This window comes from Nannospalax galili, unplaced genomic scaffold (assembly GCF_000622305.1).
Source record: "Nannospalax galili isolate Female #2095 unplaced genomic scaffold, S.galili_v1.0 scaffold63, whole genome shotgun sequence".
Classification (NCBI taxonomy): Eukaryota; Metazoa; Chordata; class Mammalia; order Rodentia; family Spalacidae; genus Nannospalax; species Nannospalax galili.
In genome coordinates, this window is record NW_008355272.1 from 1618114 (window position 1) to 1640062 (window position 21949).

At 50.7% G+C, this 21949-nt stretch overlaps 1 protein-coding gene across 3 annotated transcripts in view; it reads left to right on the plus strand.

Annotated features, from left to right (window-relative positions):
* The window catches only part of Klhl25 (kelch like family member 25), a 32384-nt gene extending 14362 nt beyond the window's left edge, over positions 1–18022 (plus strand). For 2 of the 3 annotated variants that reach the window (XM_008852330.2, XM_029555675.1), the window contains exons 2-3: positions 7914–9710; positions 15288–18022. In XM_008852330.2, the coding sequence (XP_008850552.1) occupies positions 7925–9694 (1770 nt within the window). In that variant the 5' untranslated portion in view covers positions 7914–7924 and the 3' untranslated portion in view covers positions 9695–9710; positions 15288–18022. Of the gene's footprint in view, positions 1–2803; positions 2969–7913; positions 9711–15287 lie in introns of all 3 variants that reach the window. The other variant, XM_029555674.1, reaches the window with a different exon arrangement.
* The last annotated feature ends 3927 nt before the right edge of the window (positions 18023–21949 follow it).

Sequence of the window (21949 nt, forward strand, 5' to 3'; positions counted from 1 at the left end):
ATCTATTGTGCTAGGGATTTAACCGTGAGCCCCATACCCAGTTCCGTTATAACAATTTAGAAATATTTATTTGTGGTCAAAAACTGAGCATGACAAACCAAAATGAAGAGTTCTGTTTGTGTGCTTCACAGAAGTTTCTTTTGCTGCCTCACTCCAAACCCCTTTAAAGCTTTTCTCCTGAATTTGTCTGCCCTATTTTAGTTCTGTTTTTAGGTTTTTTTTTTTTACATTTATTTATTAATTATTTATTTATTTTTTGGTCTTTTTGAGGTAGGGTCTCCTTGTAGCCCCAGCTGTCCTGGAACTCACTATGTAGACCAGGCTGGCCTTGAACTCACAGAGATCCACCTGTCTCTGCCTCCCGAGTGCTGGGATTAAAGGCGTGCACCACCACACTGGCCTTATTTATTATTTATTTTGTGTGTGTGTCTCTGTGTGTGTGTCTGTGTGTGTGTGTATGTATATATACACACACAGCAGAAGTTGGTTCTCTCCTTCACGATGTAGGTCTTGGGGCTCAAACTCAGATCATCAGGTTTGACAGCAAGCACCTTTACCTGCTGAGCCATCTTGCTGACCCTAGTTTTCAATTTTTGAAGCAGAGTCTCATGTAGCCCAGGCTGGTCTCAAATTGACTCTGTAGCCAAGAATGACCTTGAACTTCTGATCTTCCTATCGCCACCTCTTGAGTGCTGGGATTATAATCATGTTCTATTGCACACAGTTTATGCAGTATTGGGAATCAAATACAGGACCTTGTACGTGCTAGGCAAGCACTTTGCCAACTGAGCTATAGCCCCACTCCCCATTGTATTTGAATACCCTTGATTATGCCACTCCATCAGTGTCTGATTCACATATAGAAAGAATCAGGGACTTTTTTGTCTCCCAAGAACTAAGTTTTACCCTAAGTAAGCAAGTAACTAAGTAAGCAAGGGCAGTATCCTACCTGCCAACTCCATCCCCACTCGCCCCCATGGAAATGCCTGGGTTGGGGAATGCTGAGTCTAGAGGCTGACACCTTTTAGGTCTCATTCGCTACTTAGCACACTGTCCTTTATGGTGAAGCTCCTTGGTGTCCATATTGACCTCTCTTATCTTGGCATTATCATTGTGATGAAACAGGATCCCAGGGCAGAGTTGGGCACTGAACATCATAGCCCAGCATGTGGCCAGGCATGTGAACCCAGCATCTCAAAAAATCATGTTGATGAGAAGCTATCCAAACTCACACATTCTCTGAGTAGGTGGGCAAGTGTCATCCTGTCCCTAAGGCAGCCTTTCTGAGCATAGAGCACAGTGGTTTGAGGCTGCTCTCCTCCTGAGCTCAGAAGAAGAGTGGATTCATTATTGTGTGGGTGTCTGGAGGCACAGGGCTTAATTTCTTCAGTGTGTGACTGTCCCCACTGGACAGCACTTGGGTAAGAATGCTGCACTCTGGGTCTGAGCAGCATCCTGATCCCAGACTCTGCTGGCAAATGCAGGCTAAGAACTTTCCCTCTGCCCCCTTTGGCACAGGGTAGAAAATAAGTCAGACTTGGAGTCAGATGCCTTCTCCAGCTCTGTAATGTTGGGCTCACATAGTGAGCTTGTGGAGACAGACCCAAGCCAGGGCTCCAGCCTGGCCCCACTCCTGTGGGCCTTGGGTATGTTTCTTAACATCTCCTGTCTGGTTTCCCAATTTGTGAAGTGCAGATGTCATTGCACCTGAGGCCAGTCGGGGTTAGGTAAAGCTGCCTATTACCATTTACCTCTGAGCTGCTACTTCTCTGTGGGAGTTATATAAATAGAGGGGAGTATGACAGGATTAGTTGTGTGACTGGTTGTGGCCAGTGAAATGGGAACAGAAATAGTGTATCCTTTCAAGACCTTGCACTTAATCACCACTGCTGCACATTTTCCCTCTGGCACAGTGACTGGTAGCGTTGTGGCAGCTCAGGTTGTGTCTCTGGGAGTGAGAAGATGAAAACTTACCACAACCACAGAGTAGTGCTACCAGCAAGGAGAACCTCTGTCCTACAAAGCTACTGCTACCTGGGGGAGGTTTATTGTTGCCATGGAACCTCACCCATCCTGACTAAAACAGGCCATAACTGTGTTGCACTTGGCTCTCAGGATTAAATCTTATATGTAAAATGCCAAGTAATGTGTGGCGGGGGGAGTATCATGTTTTCTTTCCTATGCAGATCTAAATTTAACAATATATATTACGTATGACACAAAAACTAAATGGAATTTATTTGTGGAGAGGAAGGTGACCAGTGGGAGGGCTGAATAGGAGCAAAGTACAATGACCTGTGTGTGAAAACATTTTAATGAAGTCCATTATTTCGTATACTAGCTTAAAAATTAGCTGGGCATGGTGGTGCATTCCTTTAATCCCAGCACTCCGGAGGCAGAGGCAGGCAGATCTCTGTGAGACTGAGGCTAGCCTGGTCTACATTTGAGTTCTGGGGTGACCCAGTTTCAAAAACCAAAAAAAAAAAATTTAATTTTTTTTTTTTTTTTTTTTTTAGTTTTATGCAACATGGTATCAGATACTTGGCAGTGGTGAAGCTGACTTGGCTCCCTTCCTGACCTGAGTTCCCTGCTGAGTCATTGCTCAGGGCTTGCTCCATCCTTCAGCTGTTTTCTCAGGCCCCTTTGTCACCCCTTCCCTTCTCCTCCATCCACACTAGCGGAGAAGGCTTCAGCTTCCATCAGCATGTGATAATAACCCATCTCCCTGACTACCACAGTTCAGTTCAGTCAGCCTAGGTGTTGGCTATCGTCTGTGGAGACCAAAGTAGCCATCTTTCCTCAGGTCTGTGAAACATTGGGTGTGCTAGCAGAAAAGTTTGGCGTTGGACTGGGCATGGTACATGCCTGTTATTTCAGCTGGAGGATCAAAACTTTGAGACCAGCCTGGGCTACATAGTGAGACCATCCTTTGGGCAGTTCCTGCTTCCCTTTCCAAGCTCTGGTGTAGGTGAGTAGGGGTGGGGGCCATGTGTAGGGCTCACCCATGCTTCATCGTCCATGCTTCAACACAGGGTTGCCCAGTTCAAAGGCACGAGCAGTGAAAATTGGGAAGCCAGAGTCCATGTTTGTATCAAGGGGCTGCTTCGGAGCTTCTGGGATTCAGTTTGCTCTAAACCAGGTGAGAAGCCTTCTTGGGACTAGATCCAACCCCTGGCCAGGCCCAGCCCTGCCCCCTGCAAGGAGGTGTAGGCATAGCCTCTCTGAACTCTAGGGGCCATAGAATCACTGATAGGACTGCAGGTTGCAGCCCAGCCTGTCCTGGCCACCATCAGGGGCAAGCAAGTAGTAGCTCTCCTGGAAGTGGAAAGGGTGGCATCTGCCATTCCTTGGTTTTTCTTTCTGCTCTTGGAACACACCCACAACACACTTCTTCCCTCTGAGAGTAGCAGAGGAGTTAATAGACTCTCAAGGTCTGCAGTCAGGTGTCCTTGAACCCATTTTCTTATCAATGTGATGGGGAAGGTGGAAAAGGGCCAAAGGCCTGTCAGAGGTCTGCAGCCCTGCAGGTCTGCCATCTCTGTTAGAGTCTTACCATCGAGTGCTTAATGGGCACCAAGAGCATCAAGGGCTCTGCTTGCTCCAGTGGATGCTGGTCCCTGCTAATGGCCACAGGCCACCATTGCAGTTCACTACAGAAGGGTCTCTGTTCTGGTGTGGCTAACAGTAGCACATGTTCTCTCCGAGGTTTGAATCTGGGCCCATGGTAGGCGTTTGGCACATGGTAGGAGACCCTTTATGATTTTTACCAAGGGGCCATGTGGGCTGGCCACAGCTGTTAGCCCAAGAAATGACCCCGAGTTGATTGCACCTGCCCAGTAGCAGGACATTCCACCAGCAGAACACTTCTCTGCTGCTTCTGGCCCCCAGGGAAGCAGGCTGGAGCCTTGGTTAAGCCTTGGCAGGTGAGAAGGAAGAGGAAAGGTTAGTGCTGCAGCCAGTGGAGTCTGCTGCAGAGAGGCAGTAACTTTCTGGCCTGGTCAGGGAGGCCTTCAGCTCTCCAGCCTTGAATTCTTGTGAGCAGGTAATGGTCTTTTCCCTGGGATACCTTGTTTCCTGGTGCATCTGAGTTACTTTGTTTCCTTGGGCATTTGATTAAATTTTCGAGGATGCTGAGGAAAAGCTGTTTGTTACTTGGTGTGTCTGAACAGCTTCTCTGGAGGTAGAGAGAGACTGTCTCAGAAATATGCAAAGCATAGCCATGCTGTGCTGCCATATTATATTCTGTGTCTTGCATCCATCAGAGCCTGGGATGCCATTTAGGTTATTAGAATTACTGTGTCATAGGTACAGTGTGAGTTCAGATTGCCTGTGGTCTCTGAGGCAGGGAACATGCACCTATGGAGGCTCCTGAGAGGCCACACCCTTGTTGGTGCCCACCCCACCCATCACTTTGCACTTGGTGTGACTCTTGTATGGCCAGGCCATCATAGGGCTGGGGGCATAACATGTAAGGATGTTGAAAATAATCCCCCAAGACCAGTCTCTTCAGGGTTAGGGTGGGCTTGTGGAGCTGGAGAGGGTGGCACTGTAAGATCCTTTACCAAGGAAGGCTGCTTCTGGTAACTAGTGCCCCACTCAGGACTCTTGGTAGCAAGTGACAGGGCCCAACAGGGAGCACATCCACGAGAGGTTACTTTGGGCTCCTTGGTTACAGGCTCTGTTCGGCCTTCCTTAGTGTCTGTTCGCTTGGTGGGCGTGTGGCAGCACAGCAGTCACTCGCCAGCACCCAGCTGTGGTCCAGCACCCTGGGACAGAACCCATGTCATTCCTTGACACTTCAGTAAATGTCTCACAATAGTCCCTTGGCCATGTTGGGGTGTGGCCATCCCAGCCAGGAGGAGATGAAGGCTGATTGGCTGGGTCTGGCACATCTCTCCCCAACCCCTTCCTGGGGCTGAATGAGCAGCTGCTTCAGCCATCTTCCAAGTCCACATACTCCACAGCCTGGAGTGGAGGGGGGCAGAGATGGTAGCCAGTGTGAAGCGTAGGGAAGATGGATTACTTGTGTGTCCTGGGGTCTCTCCCAGGTGGGGGAGGGGACAGATGGGGCAGTTCTGGCAAATCAAGGAACCACTGCTGTGCTCCATACCAAGTGTTGAGGTCGTGTCAGAGAGCACTGCACATGGCCCCCACTTTCCTGGGCCTCTGGTATACTTGAGACAGGACAAAGTAGCGTGTCTGGGATATGTGGGCCTTAGCACCCTCATCTGTGGATTGAGTCTGCTGCCATCATGTAAGATGAACAAGCAAATCAGTGAATAAGCAAAGAGCCATTAAATACTGGCCCAGAGGCAGGCATCACCCACAGGAGGTGGGACCACCCAGAGAAACATCCAAGCAGATGCCTCTGCTGCTCTTAGCACAGAGGTGCCCAGGCTGGTGGCTGGCAGGGAGGGGAGACCTGCTAGTATATGTGCAAGTTGGTGGCATTTGCACCATTGCATGCATTGTTGGCATATGTTTAGCAAGCAAGACACAGGCAGCTGTGGGACCTGGGCTGCCAAGTTATCATTGGCCCCATGGAGGTCACTATTTTGTGCCCTTCTCTGGGCAGCTGTGACTAGACTGAGGGCCTGCCCCATTTTTTGGTGCTTTCTCAGTATTTGAGCCTTGTCTTATGCCCTAACCCCTCCAGAGAGTCTACCTGCTGCCCCACTACCCTGGGAGCTCAGTACCCATTGAAGAGGCAGAGCCTTAGAGCTGAGGATATGAGATCCATGAGGAGAGTTGGAGGGGGTGAGCTATATAGGGGCACTGCCAGGCCAGGAAGTCCAGGGGGCCCCCACCTCCACCCCAGTATGTATTGTGCACACCTGGCTGTTGGGAAGGTAAGGAATCACCCCTTATTGGGAGGCCGGGGCCAGGCCCCGTAGATGACCCATAGAGCCCACATACCTACCCTAGGAGGAGGATTTAGGCCTGGGTGTCTAAAGCCCTAAATCAGAGTCCTTCCTGGCCCTTTGTTCTCCAAGCCCCGTCTTGTTTCCCATGTGGTCTGCAGATCACAGGCCACAGGATGGCCTACCACAACATGGGGGAGGGGATGAAGGACTGGACTGAGCCACTGGGTAAAGGGCCACATTGGAGGCAGTGTCCAGTGATTGAGAGGGTTGGAAGCTGGAGCAAAGATTTACCAGCCACACCAAGGGTTGGGGAAACATGTGCAGGGTCCAGAATTCGGATTGAGAAATCCCCTTGGCCAAGCCTGTCTAACCAGGTCAGTGTGGTCCCTTTGTTTCCATGATGCCCCACCCCAGGGCCAGGCTTGAAGGACATTCTTGGGGAATGATCACCAGTCAGTGAATGAATCATGGAGGCCAGAGTAGAGAAGCCTGAGGTGCAAGAAGAGAGCAGTGCCGGAGCAGGTGGTGGAGCTGAACCTGTGAGCATGGTCTAAGCTAGCACACTCACCCCAGCCTCATACGGGCTGATCTCAGAACTTTGGATGGAACCTGATGGCCTGCAGCTTGTAGGTTCACCTGTGGAGGCCTGAGCAGTAAGGCTAGGCCCAGCTCTTGTGCCTCCCTGCCATGGTGTGGCCTAGAGACTGGCCCAGGCAGCTCTGGTCACACTAGTTTGTGATTTCTCTGGTTCTTGGCCAGTGGAGGAGAGAGAAAATAGTTATTACACTTCACTGAAGCATGAAATCGCTTTCTTCCTTCACCAGATTATGCCTAAGCAGAAAGTTGATTTGAGGTGGGGGCAAGAGGGGATATAAACTTTTGAAAATTAAAAAGAAAACCTTGTGTGCCCTGTCCCACTTACTAGCAGGAAGAAGGCAGCACAGGTTTCTGGGGGTCAGGATGCTGGGGTACAGTTTGCTTTTGTTGTGGGGTCATTGTTTCTTGAGGTTTTAGCTGCCTGTCCTTGGACCCCATTGTCACAGTTCTGAGCTGGATATTGAGAGTGTTTTGGAAATCCCTCAAATTCAAACAAGCAGCAAACTTGTGTCTGATTGCATGGAGTGCTCTGTGTGGTCTGGTGTGTGATCTGGTGAGAGGGAGGCAGGAGATGTGCCCACTGGCCCCAGGTCCTTTAGTTGCCTGCCTCTGTTGCTTTGGTTAAGGCAGATGGGGTTAGTGCTGTAGTATAAGGAGTGTCCTGCTGTCTTCCCAGGTCACTCATTGGCTAGCAGACCTCACCTCTAAACCTTTATCAAGAGGGCTCTGGAGACCCTTGGGTTCAGAGAATGTGCCTACACAGAACACATGAGCGTCTATCTCAGGGTGAGGAGGGTTGTCTGGCCACTAGTGTAAAGAGCCCAGTTCAGAATGTGCCTGCTGGAAGCAGGTGGCAGTGAGGAACGCTGGCTAGATGTTCACAGGAATGTGCTTCAAGAGTCCCCAGTCCCCATGGCTAACCCTGCAGGAATCAGTCTCCTTGGCCAATGGAAGGCAGAGATTAGACTTCAGAACCCAGCCCACATGGGATCCTGGCCTTGGCCAGGGTAGCAACACTCTGCCTAAGTCTCAGCTGCTATGCACTTCGACTTTGGAGAGACACTTCCCAGAGGGTGCACTACTGTCAAGGGCTCACATTGCTTAGCACTGCCCTGACCAGTCACCCAGCCAAGTCAGGGACACCCTTGTCATATGCTTGTCACCGCTTGAGGCAACCGCAGCTCCAGCTTGCCCAGGGTTTCTTATCTTCAGGTCAGGGATAGGTAGTCCAGGACCGATCCAAGCAGAACAGACAGTTTCTGTAGAGCAGGGTGAGGCAGGGCCCTCTTGCCTGCATCCTCTTCAGAGGTGCAGGGAAGCCAGGCTTGGTTCCTTACTGCTGAGTGAAGGAGGGAAGGGAGGTGGGCACCGGGAGCTGAGGGTTGAAGGGGGAGATACCCAGAGGGCCTGTAGACAGGAATCTCCCTCTCACCAGTGTCTCTCCCCCTGCAGGTTAACACGCCATGTCAGTCAGCGTCCACGAGACTCGTAAGTCGCGGAGCAGCACAGGCTCTATGAACATCACACTCTTCCACAAGGCCTCACACCCTGACTGTGTGCTGGCCCATCTCAACACACTGCGTAAGCACTGCATGTTCACTGATGTCACACTATGGGCTGGTGACCGCGCCTTCCCCTGCCACCGGGCAGTGCTGGCTGCCTCCAGCCGCTACTTTGAGGCCATGTTCAGCCACGGCCTGCGGGAAAGCCGGGATGATACAGTCAACTTCCAGGACAACCTGCACCCTGAGGTGCTGGAGCTGCTGCTGGACTTCGCCTATTCCTCCCGAATCGTCATCAATGAGGAGAATGCAGAATCGCTGCTGGAGGCAGGTGACATGCTACAGTTCCATGACGTGAGGGACGCAGCTGCAGAGTTTCTGGAGAAGAACCTTTTCCCCTCCAACTGCCTGGGCATGATGTTGCTGTCTGATGCTCACCAGTGCCGCAGGCTCTATGAGTTCTCCTGGCGCATGTGCTTGGTACACTTTGAGACAGTTCGGCAGAGTGAGGATTTTAACAGCCTGTCCAAGGACACGCTGCTGGATCTCATCTCCAGTGATGAGCTGGAGACGGAGGATGAACGTGTGGTCTTTGAGGCTATCCTGCAGTGGGTGAAGCATGACCTGGAGCAGAGGAAGGCCCACCTACCAGAGCTCCTACGCAGCGTGCGGCTGGCCCTGCTGCCCTCTGACTGTCTGAAGGAGGCCGTGTCTGGCGAGGCCCTCCTCATGGCAGATGAACGTACCAAACTTATCATAGATGAAGCTCTCCACTGCAAGACCAAGATCTTGCAAAATGATGGGGTGGTCACCAGCCCCTGTGCCCGGCCTCGCAAGGCAGGTCACACTCTGCTCATACTGGGGGGTCAAACCTTCATGTGTGACAAGATCTACCAGGTAGACCATAAAGCCAAGGAGATCATCCCCAAAGCGGATCTGCCAAGCCCCCGGAAGGAGTTCAGCGCCTCAGCAATTGGCTGCAAGGTCTATGTGACCGGGGGCAGGGGCTCTGAGAATGGAGTCTCCAAGGATGTCTGGGTGTACGACACTGTCCATGAGGAATGGTCCAAGGCAGCACCCATGCTGATCGCCCGCTTTGGCCATGGCTCAGCTGAGCTGGAGAACTGTCTTTATGTAGTCGGGGGACATACATCCCTGGCAGGTGTCTTCCCAGCTTCCCCTTCTGTCTCCCTGAAGCAAGTGGAAAAATATGACCCTGGGGCTAACAAGTGGACCATGGTGGCCCCACTGAGGGATGGCGTCAGCAATGCTGCAGTGGTGAGCGCCAAGCTGAAACTCTTTGTGTTTGGAGGGACCAGCATCCACCGGGATATGGTGTCCAAAGTCCAGTGCTACAACCCTTCAGAGAACCGGTGGACGATTAAGGCTGAGTGTCCCCAGCCTTGGCGATACACAGCTGCTGCAGTCCTGGGCAGCCAAATCTTCATCATGGGAGGTGACACAGAGTTCACGGCAGCCTCAGCCTATCGCTTCGACTGTGAGACTAACCAGTGGACACGGATTGGGGACATGACTGCTAAACGCATGTCCTGCCATGCCCTGGCTTCGGGCAACAAACTGTATGTGGTAGGAGGCTATTTTGGGACCCAGAGGTGTAAGACCCTGGACTGCTATGATCCCACTTCAGACACATGGAACTGCATTACCACCGTGCCCTACTCGCTCATCCCCACAGCCTTTGTCAGCACCTGGAAGCACCTGCCTGCATGAGGAGCACCCCAGCCAGGTGAGCCTTCCAGAAGGGCATGGGAGCCCCTCTGGCTTGTCCCCATTATGGGTAGTGGCTGCCACATCTCCCAGGGAGGGTCAGTAAGCAGCAGGGTGATGGGACTTAAGGACGGGTTGAATCCTACCTCCTCTAGCACAGCTGTGAATTTGCCAGGGGAGGAGGGAACATCTACCTTCTGTGTGAGGTAGAGGGACGGCCTTCCTTAAAGCAGGCAGTCATCTGATTGAGGTGGCCCCTTGGGCTGTCGGAGCAGGGCTTATCATAGAACAGGTGCTCATGAGATGAACCCTGCTGGTACTCTGTTCATAGTACTGTGAGCGTGTGAAGTCATAGGAAAACAAGTGAACATAGCTTGGAGAGAGCCAGGTGACACATCAGGCGCAAAGGGATGGGGGCTACTGACTTAGGCCAGGTCTGGGGTGTCATAGAGGCTGGGTCAAATGTCAAGTATCAAGGCTAGGGGAGGACGCTGGGCCAGCTTAGCAAAGTGTTCTGGGAGGGGTTGGCATCTGTGGTGGGTTTGTAGGAGCCAGATGTTTTATGACCAGGGCCTGGAAAAAGCCAGCACATGTTAACTAGCCCTTGTCCCCTGTTCAAGTTCCAAAGTCTTCCTCCTGGGCCTTGTACATGGGATGCGGTATAGAGGATGGACCCCCATGGGCACAGGTGGGGTGGGGTGCTGGTCTACTGAGAGCAAGAAAAGAGGTGGTCTTGCAGGAGGAGCCTCCCTTCTTCCCCCAGCTGCCCTCTCCTTCCTCAAGTTCCTGTCTTGAATCTACATAGACCCCTTCAATTCAGGTCAAGAACCTAGTCAGGAAGCATCCTGAGGCTCAATGAATCTGTGGGTTCAGCTGCTGCTACTGTACAGGAAAGCAGTACTCCTGAGCTGGGCCTACATATAAACTGAGTTCAGGCTGAATGGATCCTGAGAACCTCCCAGGCTCTTAAAGGGCCCAGCAGATCTGTGAGTGTGCAGTGACTGGAGTGGCTGGGCTCCTAAGAGCAGCCGAGTAGGAACAGGACTTGACTTAGTTCTCTTTAGGGCCTTTGGGCCTGTTTTGTTTTCATCTGCTCTCTGGGTCCCAGAGTAGCAAGCTTCAAAAGGATATTGGCATTTCTTCACTAATTGCCAGTTCCTGCCACCGGACTTATGAGTGCTGGCCCATGTTAGCTGTGGGATAGAGTCATCTGTGGGGCCCAGGCTCCTCCACCCTATGCTACTGTTCACCTCTGGGAACCTGAATACAGTTCTTCCTTGAGAAGTGGCCTCAAGAAATGGGCAGGGTGCCCTGTCTGCCAAAGGCTTCTTCACCTGTCACTGCCCTGTGGGTGACACAGCTCAGCCGGACTTGGTCAAGCATCTTTCTTAGGAACTTCTGCACCGTGGAGGAAGCTTGAATTGCCTGTTGACTGTGACATCCTAGTTACTTGATCCTGGACAGGCTTAACTTTTTCGAGGCTCAGCTTTGTCTTCTGGAAAATAGGAAGAAGGAATGGAAATACAGTTCTTGACCAGAGATCCAATGAGGTGCTGAATTCAAAAATCCTCTTTTACAGGGGGAAGAAAGGGATGATAATGGCTCCTGGACATTCTGGGCTATGAGGGCCTCCCCGTGTCCCTCGTTTGTCCCCAGCGTTGTTGCTGTGCTGAGGACAGCTGCATGTGTCTGCCTCATCCTTTTTAGCCCACAGCAGGAAGTTGTCACTGGCCTCTTATAGGGATTAGGAAGTGAGCACAGGAGAATCTAATCGCACAAGACCCACCTAGTCCCAGATCCGGGTGGGAAGCCACTCCCAGACAGACCCTGAGTTCCTGTGCTGGAGTTCATGGGCTGCAGCAGCCACTGAAGCAGCATTTCCTCTACCCAGACCACCCTTCCTCTGGCCTCTGTCACTCGACTGAGGCTGGGTTGTTCTCACGCTCTGCAGGCTCCTTCTCTTGTTCAGCTTGCCTGCACAGTTCAGAGTCTCTGGACTCGCTTCAAAGAAGAGACTCACAACCCAGTAGCAGAGTAGGAAGCTGACATTCAAGGCAGGCCTGATACTCCCTGGGTCCTGGGAAGCCTCTCCACCCCTCAGCTCCCAGGGCATGTGGCTCCAACTCAGCTGCAGCCCAGAACCCATGGGGTGGGAGGTGGGGAACCCTAAATGGGAGGGGCCTGAGCATTGTGGCAAGTGTCAAGGCCAGAAAGGGCCAAAACACAACATGTTTGTTCCCTCCATGTGCATTCTTTACTTTGGGACACATAACCCCCAGTGACCATGGCCATGATCCATGAGCTGCCATCTGGGATGCCCAGCCTCATACCTTACCTAGACATGGCCTCTGTCCCTCTCTAACCCCAGCCCTGCTGGGTAGCATCCCCCACGTAGCAGGCAGGAGGTCCTTGTGAGAAGTGCCACTATCCCTGATCCCCAGGAGCCTCACCTGTGCCAGGTGTTCCATAGATTTTCTTTCCATCCTGACAGGCCCCCAGGTAGCTCCAGGGACCACCAGCAGCAGGTCCCTGCAGCCCTTGCTCAGTACCCCTGTGGCTCCCATGGGCCCCATGCCCGCTTTCCCCAGCCCAGACTCCTATTTTGAATCTTAATGGGATTCCCATTATAGTCATCGCCTTCTCTTTTTTTCTTTCCCACTGGGGCCTCTCAAAGCCACTTAAAGTCCAATCCCCCATATTCTTTCCTCCCAGATCCCCTCCCAACCCACCTCTGACCTGAAGGGTGTTATAACAGGATGGCACGGCAGGTGCACTCACCAGGCATGGAGAGCTTGTCTCCTCATAGGCCCTGAGGTCCTGCCACTGGATTTGGGGCAGGGGCAGCTCTGGGAAAGGTCAAAGTCACCAGACCCTGTGGGGCTCAGTCACTGCTGCAGACACACCTGGCCCACTTTGTCCTGCTTCAAAATTATTACAAAGAAAAACCCAGAGCCAGGACTGGTTTCCTCCAGCTCTGGGGGACAGAATAGCTGGCAGGAGATTGCTTTCGGGATGTCCTTCACGTGGCAGTGGTCCCTCATGCCTGTGTGAGACCCGGGAATAGAGTGACACCACAGGCAGGCCCTACACCAGCCACCTTCAGGAGGGGTCTTTGCCAGGGCCTGTCATGCACAGGCAGTGCAGACAACCACTGACCTCATATCCATTCCAGCTAGAAGACTGCATTTTCACAGATGAGGAAATCAGGCTATGGAGAAGAGGCTTCCAGAATTCAGGGTTACAGACTAAGACCTTGGGGTGAGGTGGAAGACAGTTACTCATCTAGACCCAACACAGGAGCCAGGCAGGATGACTCCCAGCACCATCTGCTCATAGGCCCCTTTCACCCAAGCTCTGAAGGACTCATACCTGCATGTAGGGGACTAGGCTGGGCCCTGGCATGCACATTGGCATCTCTGTGGCAACCATGTGGCAGCCACTGGGAAGTTCAGATTGACCATCTCAGTGCATCTTAGAATGGTTAGGGGCCTCAGGATCCAGCTTCTCACTTGTGTGGAGAGGAGTTTGGAGGCCCCAGGACCCAGCTGTGAAACCACCCTACCCCACTATGTCAGGTGTCATGAAGTTTCAGGACCCCTGGGGAATTCCTGTGGTTAGCCTCCAAGAATTGCAGCAGTGGTAAGGGGGCATTCCATTTAAGGAAAACTGTTCCACAGAGCCCCAGTCCTGGCTGATGTGTTTTTGCTCTAATGTTTTGTAAATATGTAGACAACTAAAGAAAAGTTCCTTCAACTGTAGTCTCATTTAGTTACACAGCTCATGCCAGTGCACAGGTTAAATAGTGCTAACCCTACAGGCCTGCTGGGGTTGGTGACGGTTCAGCAGGCTGTGCCTTTGCCTCCTGCTGGACCTGGATGAGGATTCAGTTCACCCCAGAGCCTGTGAGCCCATGAATGCTTCTAGTCATTCACAGTGACGGGGCAGGGTCTAGTCTTCCCTTCTGTAAGTGTGCCTCCTTAGGCCATCTTGGAGCTTGGGGCACATCCATCACTGACCTCAGGCACCAAAACTGTGTGGACCTCAGGGGCTCCAGGAAAGGCCTGAGGAAGACACCCAGTTCCTCTCTTCCTCCCCCTTACTTCCCTAAGATCACTGACCTCCCACCCAGGCCTACCCAGCCAGCCCTGCCCTGTCCTGTGGGGTGTCCAAACTGGAGTAGCTCAGGAGCTGCAGTGTGGCCGCCATCCCTTCCTAGTCTTGTACAATGGGCCACCTTCCTCTTGGGGCTGGCCTGGGGCTGTGCTGGGTTGCCTGCCACTGTGGCTCAGCTGCAGCAGTAATTCCCACCAGCAAGTAAATAGGTATTTCTTCTTTGCTTCAGGAACATTCTCCACGAAGCCTTCAGCAAGGAAGGGTCTGATTCCTGGGCTCCTCTCTAAGTGGGTAGACAGTCACCGTCCTCGTTTGCAGGACAACCACTGGTGCTCAGTGATTGAGAAAATGCAGCAGGGATGTGAGCTTCATGACCATGAGGACAGCCCCTCCTCCTTCAGTACTGCATCCGCCTAGTCTCTCTTACAGCCTGGCATGCAGAGAGGTTGTGGTGAATATTTGTCCAGGTCACAAATGAGTATGCCTGCTGCTTTCCACAGCCTGCCGCTTGTCCTCAACACCCCTGCCTTCGTCCCCCCAGCTCACACACCTTGTCTGCCTCTGCCTCACTGGCTCACTTTTGTTTACAATTTTTTTTTTTTTTAATCTTTTTGAGACAGGGTCTTCCTATAGCCCCAACTGGCCTGGAACTTACTATGGAGACTAGGCTGGTCTTGAACTCACAGAGATCCTCCTGCATCTGTCTCCCAAGTGCTGGGACTAAAGGTGTGCGCTACCACACCCAGATTTTATTATATATATATATATATTTTTTTAAATTTATTATTTTTATTTTATGTGTATGAGTGTATTGCCAGCGTGTATGTGAGTACAAGCGTGTCATGCAGTGCCACAGAGGTTAGAAGAGGGCATCAGATTCCCCTGGAACTGGAGTTAAGGATGGTTTGTAGCCTCCATGTGGGTGCTGGGAATCGAACCAGGGTCCTCTGCAAGAGCAGTCAGTGCTTTTAACCACTGGGCCATCTCTCCGGCTCTTGTTTACATTCTTACCTCAGCGCTTTGTGTTCTTCTGTGTGGACAGGTGGTCCCCTCTAGTTAACTCCTGTCTTTTTATTAATTCTCATTCCCACACTGTCTACCAAAGTAAAGTAAAGCTCCTGCTTCTAATCTCAATTATAAAGTTAGTTTTTATTTGTAGGTCTTCTCAGTATAACATACACTCTGTAATTGTGTAAGTCTGCAGCTTCTCAGGGGAAGACAGCACCGGGGATAGTAGCTGTATTTGCCCTGCCATGTCATGTCCCCAGGGTCTCCTGTGTGAGGGAGCACCAGTGGCAGTTGAGCTGTGGGACACAGTAGCTCAGGTTCCCGAACTGCGGAGGGCCACACTGGTGGGTGGACAAAGGAGCTGGATCCTGCCCCCAGCCCTGGAGGAGCCTCTTGATTTTGTCATTTTGTTCTAGCTAGGACAGAGTGCTGTAGCCACCAATCCTCACATCCTCTTCCTCTCTCTCATCCACAGACTTTGCATTGTCCTCCCCACTGGATCCAGAAGCCAACAGCACCAGCTCTGGGCAGCAGCAGCCTCGGGCTTTTCTGAGCTTTAGGCAAGAAAAGTGAAGGTCTCCAGCGGCACCCGTGCCCAGGCTTCCTAAGCTGCCAGTGGCTTTCATGTGGAAAGGAGCTTCCAAAGGGCATGGGCTATTGCCAGGACCCCTGGACTAGGGGGAGGACATGCATGTAGAGCCTTGAGGTTACCTCTGGCAGCCAGACCTGAGTCGGGGGCTAGCAGGGGAACAGCAGAGGTCCCTCATCACCGAAGCACAGCCTTGGCAAGGCTGCCTGTGGGAGGTGGGAGTATCACTCTACAATGTCCTCAATCTCCAGGAGCAGAGTCCAACAAACCTCAGGGTGCACCCACAGGTTTCTACCCACAGCAGATGCCACTGAGACTCCTAATGCCAAGGGGGAAGTCTCTCATGGGCCCTCTGCCGAGCACTGGCCCATCCCTTGAAGGGGTGACTCCCAGGATACTACTCCAGGTGTGCAACAGATGCTCATGACCAGTCAGGCAGGAACAGGGGTCACTCAGCAGGACTTCAGGCCCCAGAGAGCTGGTAGGCACAACCCTGTTGCCTGTCTTTGGAGCCACAGGAAGAGCAGTGATGACCCATCTCCAACGGGTCACACCTGCCAATTGCATGGGGCTCCTTTCCAGGAGACCTCACCTGCCATAAGCTTGTGCCCTGCCTCCCGAGTTGAGGAGCAGGTGGGTATATGGCAGAGACCCAGTGCTCACTGCAGTTCCCATCCACATTGGTGGATTTGTGTCAGGTGGACAGAGACAAGGCTCTTGCCACACCTGCTGTCCTCCCTGACATTGGCCTTCAGCTGGCAGCACTGGATCCTGCCCAGTTTTCCCTTGAGCTCAGAGAAAAGGGTCTGAAGAGACTACCTAAACATTTGCTCCTCAGTCACTGCCCAAAGCTTTGAGGAGTCCTTATCTATGTTGCTAGCACCAGGTTTGTGGACTGTGAGGCCCCAGGCTCCTCCATTGGTCACACTGTTGAGGGGACAGCCCTTGGTGTGTGGCACAGAATAGACAGGGCACCCTAACCTGTGGCTTGCCCAGGCCACTTGCATGTGCTGGCTGCATCAGGATTGGGGCTCCAAAGTGGGCTCCACCATTGGTAGCACAGTGTGCCCACACCTCAACCTGGTATTGGTGCAGTGTGTGCCTTCTGGGGAGGGGCTTTCAGTCTCGGCTTCCCCCATAACTGTGCTCTGGGGAAGACCTTCCTAGTGCTCCTTAAGGGCCACAGATGGCCCTCATTAGAGGCCCAGCTTGCTCTCTGCTCCACCTCAGGGGATGCCCTGCTAGAGACCTTAAGGCCCTGTGGACTACTCCTTCGGGATTAAGCACACTTCTCACAGCACAAAGGACCCAGCCATGGTGCTTGCCTGAGTGTTGTGCTGCTTTATCCATTTTCTAACTTAATAAAGATTTGAGAAAATTCTTGGCCTTCTTTGGGTGACTTGGCCATGTGTGTTCCTAAACCCAGAGTCTGCCTGTTCATTGCAGAGGGTCCACCAGAAGAGAGGTCTTTCCTCCCAAGAGTCATTCTATCTTAAGGCCCCTGTGTGGTGGGTGATTCCAAGTTGAAAACAGTCCCATCCATTCAATAGGCAAGAGGTTTGTGCACTCCAGGCCCCAGGGGATACTCTAAGGACAGGAGGTTGGGTCATAGCCACAACTCCACAGGGCATCTGGTTCTGGTGAGATACCCTGGAATGCCCTGTGGGTTGCTGTCCCTCACTTTTCAGCAGCCTCTGTGACTACAAATGCAGGAGAACCTACAACTGAGATGTAGCTGCATGGTGTTGGTGGTCTAACCTGGAGGCCTCAAGCAGCACAGCCCAAGGTGATACCAGGGCCCTAGACCTCATGCCACACCATGTGCTGGATGCCCTGAGTGCACCAAGCCTCGGTGACCGCCCTTTACTGTCATCTTCAGTGGCACTCAGCAGCAGGTACTCACTCCCAGTGGGAAGTGCACCAGACACCAAGTGAAGGATTGTTACCTTGCTGAGTGGGATGATGGTAGTAGAGTGACGTTTCCATTCAGGCTGGGGCCTCTGGGTAGATAGCTGTAGGGCCCAAAGTAGTGAGGTCGGGGGGATTTCCATGCACTCCTGGTGTGGGTAAGCAGGTATTTCCTTGCCTTTCCAACTTCCATGCAAGGTTGTTTACTGGTCCAACAGGTCTCTCCTGCTCCAGCTGGCCTGGAACTCTATGGTAGACCACCAGCTGAACTCTGTATGGTAGACCAGGTTGGCCTTGAACTCACAGAGAACCACCTGCCTCTGCCTCCTGAGTGCTGGGATTAAAGTTTGAGCTACCACACCTGGCTCCTACTATTCCTCTTAAAAGTTGAATTTAGCCTCACCGAATGTAGCTTCTGGGGAGGCTGGACAGTGCTCAGCTAAAGTCCTTTCCCTTCTCAGGGACTCCAAGAGGGGTGCATTCTTGACCTTTTCCTGCTGGCAGAGAACCAGGCTCAGAGGCTAAAATGACCCACCTAGGACCCACTGCCCCTGTATACTGCTGCACCTCCTAAAAGACCCCTCCTCAACACCTTAGGGGTATCCTCCTGGGGAAGAAAAGGCTGTTTAAGAGGCATTTAAGGGGGAGTTGGAGAGATGACTTAGCTGGTTAAGAGAACTGACTGTTCTTGCAGAGGACCTAGGTTCAGTTCCCAGTACCCACATGGCGGCTAACAACCACCTGTAACTCCAGTTACAAAGGATCTGATGCCCTCTTCTGACTTCTGTGGTGCATTTAAGTACATGCAGGCCAAACACCCATACACATACAATCTGGGGAAAGCTAGGAAGAGAAGGCATGACCCATGCTGGGTAAAGGCTTTCCAGTGTGCATACCCTCAGGTCATAAATACACCTCAGCAACCCCTCAGTTATCTCAGTAAGTAAGCTCAATAAATTCACTGGTTCCCCAGTAAAACTTTAGCCAAACATTGGCTTGACACTAGAACTTTAAAAGGGAATAAGCTAGCACATGCCTTTAATCCCAGTAGTCGGGAGGCAGAGGCAGGTGGATCTCTGTGAGTTCAAGGCCAGCGCGGTCTACATAGTGAGTTCTAGGACACTGGGGCTACAGGGAGACCCTGTCTCAAAAAAAAAAAAAAAAAAAAAAAGGAATAAGCATTGCTTAGCATCCCCAGGAAAAGAAGTCTCACAACAGATGGAACATTTATTTGTTAATGCTATTATGTCTCATAATTATTTTTTAGAAAATGAGAATGTAAAAGATGTTAAAATGATATGGGAATGGAGATATTTTCCAAAATAGAAAAAAGGAAATGATGGAGGTCTGTTTAGGTTTGTTATGATATATAAAGGATGAGACAAAAATAATATACAGATAATCTTTAAATTTCTATGGTCATAGTTTAGTCAACCAGTTTAAGGAACAAAATATATATCTTGTCAAGGTTTATCTGAGAATATTTGAATTTAGTTTTTTACCCAAGCCTTATCTACATAGCACATGATAATTAAAAGTACCAGCCTGGTGGAACTAACCTTATCGATGTTTAATAGCCATAGTTTGAGGCCTATACTAATGTGGTCAGAGGGACCTAAAGGACAGTTTTTGCCCCTTGTCCTTCAAGGTCAACTAAATTTCAGGGGACTATGGAACATCTCTTAAAATGTCCTGTAACTGTGGTGAGTCATCTGTCCTCTTGGTCAGGGAGGACATGGAGAACCCACAATATGGACTTGAACCAGTGTCCAGTCTACAAAGAGGAGGGTCAACTCAGAGGAAACATCTCATTCATGCCTCCAAGTGAAGCCAGACATGGTTGAGTAGGACCTTTGACTTATCTTCACATAAATGGAGCTGGTAAAGGAAAGGAACCAGGAGCTCCTCCCAAGCCCATGTGACCCCTGAGGAACAGATCCTCAAATGACCTTAAGGATAAAAATAAATTGATTTATTTGGGCCAACTGTATGGTCTTAAACACCCAAAAGGAAAGTATAACCAAAGAGTAAAGTCATCAGTATATTTCTTTAAGAGTTCAAGGGATTACACATCCCAGACATTAGGCTTAAGTCTATATAAAAAGTTATTTAGACAATTATTTCTCATTGATGATTTTGTTCCTAACCAGAAAGTGCTGCTCAGATGTAAGACGTCACATCTTGGTCTCCCATACTGTACTGCACACCTGTAGCTAAGGGAGACAACCAGCTATTGTTTTTAAAATGATGGCTAAATTTGTTTTCTCCCCCTATCTAGAAGCCTTTGAGAGGGAACTGACACTGATTCTAACCACTCCAACAGCTATCAAAATAACTGAAAGCAAATCCTGAATCCATCACTCTAGAGTAGACCTTGGTAGATCAAAGAAAAATGAGGAGGCATCCAATAGAGGGATGTTTTTGGAAGCCCTTGTCAAGAAATTCCAGTGGACTCTCATATGAACATTTGAAAATTGCCCTGTTCTGACTTTTTTCTAGTTCCCTATCTAGAACTTGTAATGCTACTTACTCTTGCCTTTCAGTCCTATTCAGGATTCAAGGACTTTCTTTTCCCCTTAGAGATAAGAGTTATGCAATTCGGGAGTCTTTTTGATAGACCCCCTGAAGACATACTCCAATTGCCTCACCCTGCGTCCCTGTTTAGAATGGAAGAAGGCAGAGCGGTCTGCATCCCGATTCCCTATTGGCAATTTGGGTAACCCCTTCAGAGGATGGTGTGATAAGAATAGGAGGTAGGAATTGGCTAGGCAGTTAGGGTAAAAAGACCCCAAAGAAAAGTGCTTAGAGCTTATTACGCTGTTAAGAATTTGATAACCTACTCTGTTCCAAAGGCCAAAAATGTTGAAAATATTAGGGAGCTTTTATCTAATTCTTAAAAGATTTTAGGGTTACCTCTTCAGAGGGGGGAATGTTAGAGTAGCCAGAAACCCCACAAAAAAATAATGAAGAAGAAAGAGTACATGAAGTTATCAGAAAAAAAGTGATGCGGAGATATGGGAGGAGTTGGAGGGGAGGGAGTGGGTATGGATTTGATCAAAACACCTTGTATGCATGTATGAAATTCTCAATAAATTATTTTTTTTAAAAAAGCAATTGTGTGTGGTGGTGGTGGGATCATTTGATAAAGTGTGTAGTTTGTAGGAAGTCCTAGATTCAGTGATGCCCAATCCCCAGCCAGCACTGCATTAAAAACCTGGTACAGTGCTTTCTTACTCCTGTAATCTGCAGGAGAGTCAGATCAAGGTCATCTTCAGCTATATAGTGTGTTTCAGGCCAGCCTGGACTACATGAGACCCTGTCTGAAAGCAAAAAACAAAAAGAAGAACCAATGGTCTGGAATTTCAAGCAGGAGGGTGGCATGAATTCAAGGCCAACCTAGGCTACATAATGAGTTCCTGGCCAGCCTGGTCTGCAGTGTGAAACATTGCTCAAACTAAAAACAAAAGAGCAAGTCCTTTTAGCCAATGTAGCTGTCAAGAGTCTTTTGTTGTTACTGGTCATTCCTGAGTGTATAGAGGACCAAGAGGCTCCCAGGTTTCATCACAAAGCCCTACGAAGGCCTTCAGCTTGTTTACTGGCGGGTGGGCTTCCCAAGACCAGCAGGGTCAGCCCTACCTCACTTCATTTTCCAGGCCACAGCACCCTTCAGAGTTCAGGTGCTGCCTAGGGAGCCAAGGGGCTAGTTGAGGCAAGGATCCTAGAACTTGTGCCCTGGAAAAGTGGTAGCCAAGCCAGGGAACTTTGCAGCAGAAACCACCCCACTGGGCTCTTCCTGGTTCCTTCAGAGGAAAGGCTGAGACACCTCAGGCTCAAGCCTCCAGGTAGGGGGGCAAATATCTTGCTCATTTGTGACGCAGTACTGATGCAGTGTTACTGGGTGGCCTTTGCTAGTTCTTGGCCATGCTTTATGCCCTTAAACACACTCTGGAGAACCACAGGTGGAGGTGGGAAACTGCTTAGCATGCCTGAGGCTCCTGGTTCTATCCTCAGCACCAAACCATAACTAAAGAACAAGCATTCCCCCTGAGGTATGCACAGGACTCGCCAGCTGGTCAGAGGGGGACAGGGAGCTAAATGCTAGGAAACCATTTCCTGTCCAACTGGATGGCACAGGGTCTGCCTACAGGATTCCTGCTGAGTCTGTATTGTTTAACCTGTGTGACCGAACATCTTTGCACAAATCATAGATTCCTTTTTGCACCAGTGCTTTGGAATCTTTTATATCTCAGTTGGGATGTGGGGGTCAAAGTGCACTGTAGTGTGACAGGCTGTGACTGAGAGGGCAAGGCCTTCAACAGACGAAACTGACCTTGGAGCCAGCTGGCATCACAATCTCCAGTTGCTCAGCTGTGGGTGGGAAGCCTTCTGTCTCTGGAAGAAGGTAGCTCCCCTCATGCTCCTGTTTGTTAAATGGCTTCACTAAGAAAACCTGGATTTCAGGACTGGGGACACAGCTCAGTCTGTAAGTGCCTGCTTCACAAGCATGAGGACCTGAGTTCAGATTTCCAAAACACACATCAGAAGCTAGGCACGGCAGCACGTTTGTGAACCCCCGGCCCTGGATAGATCGCTGGACCTCACTAACCAAATTAGTGAGCTTTGGGTTCAACAAGAAACCC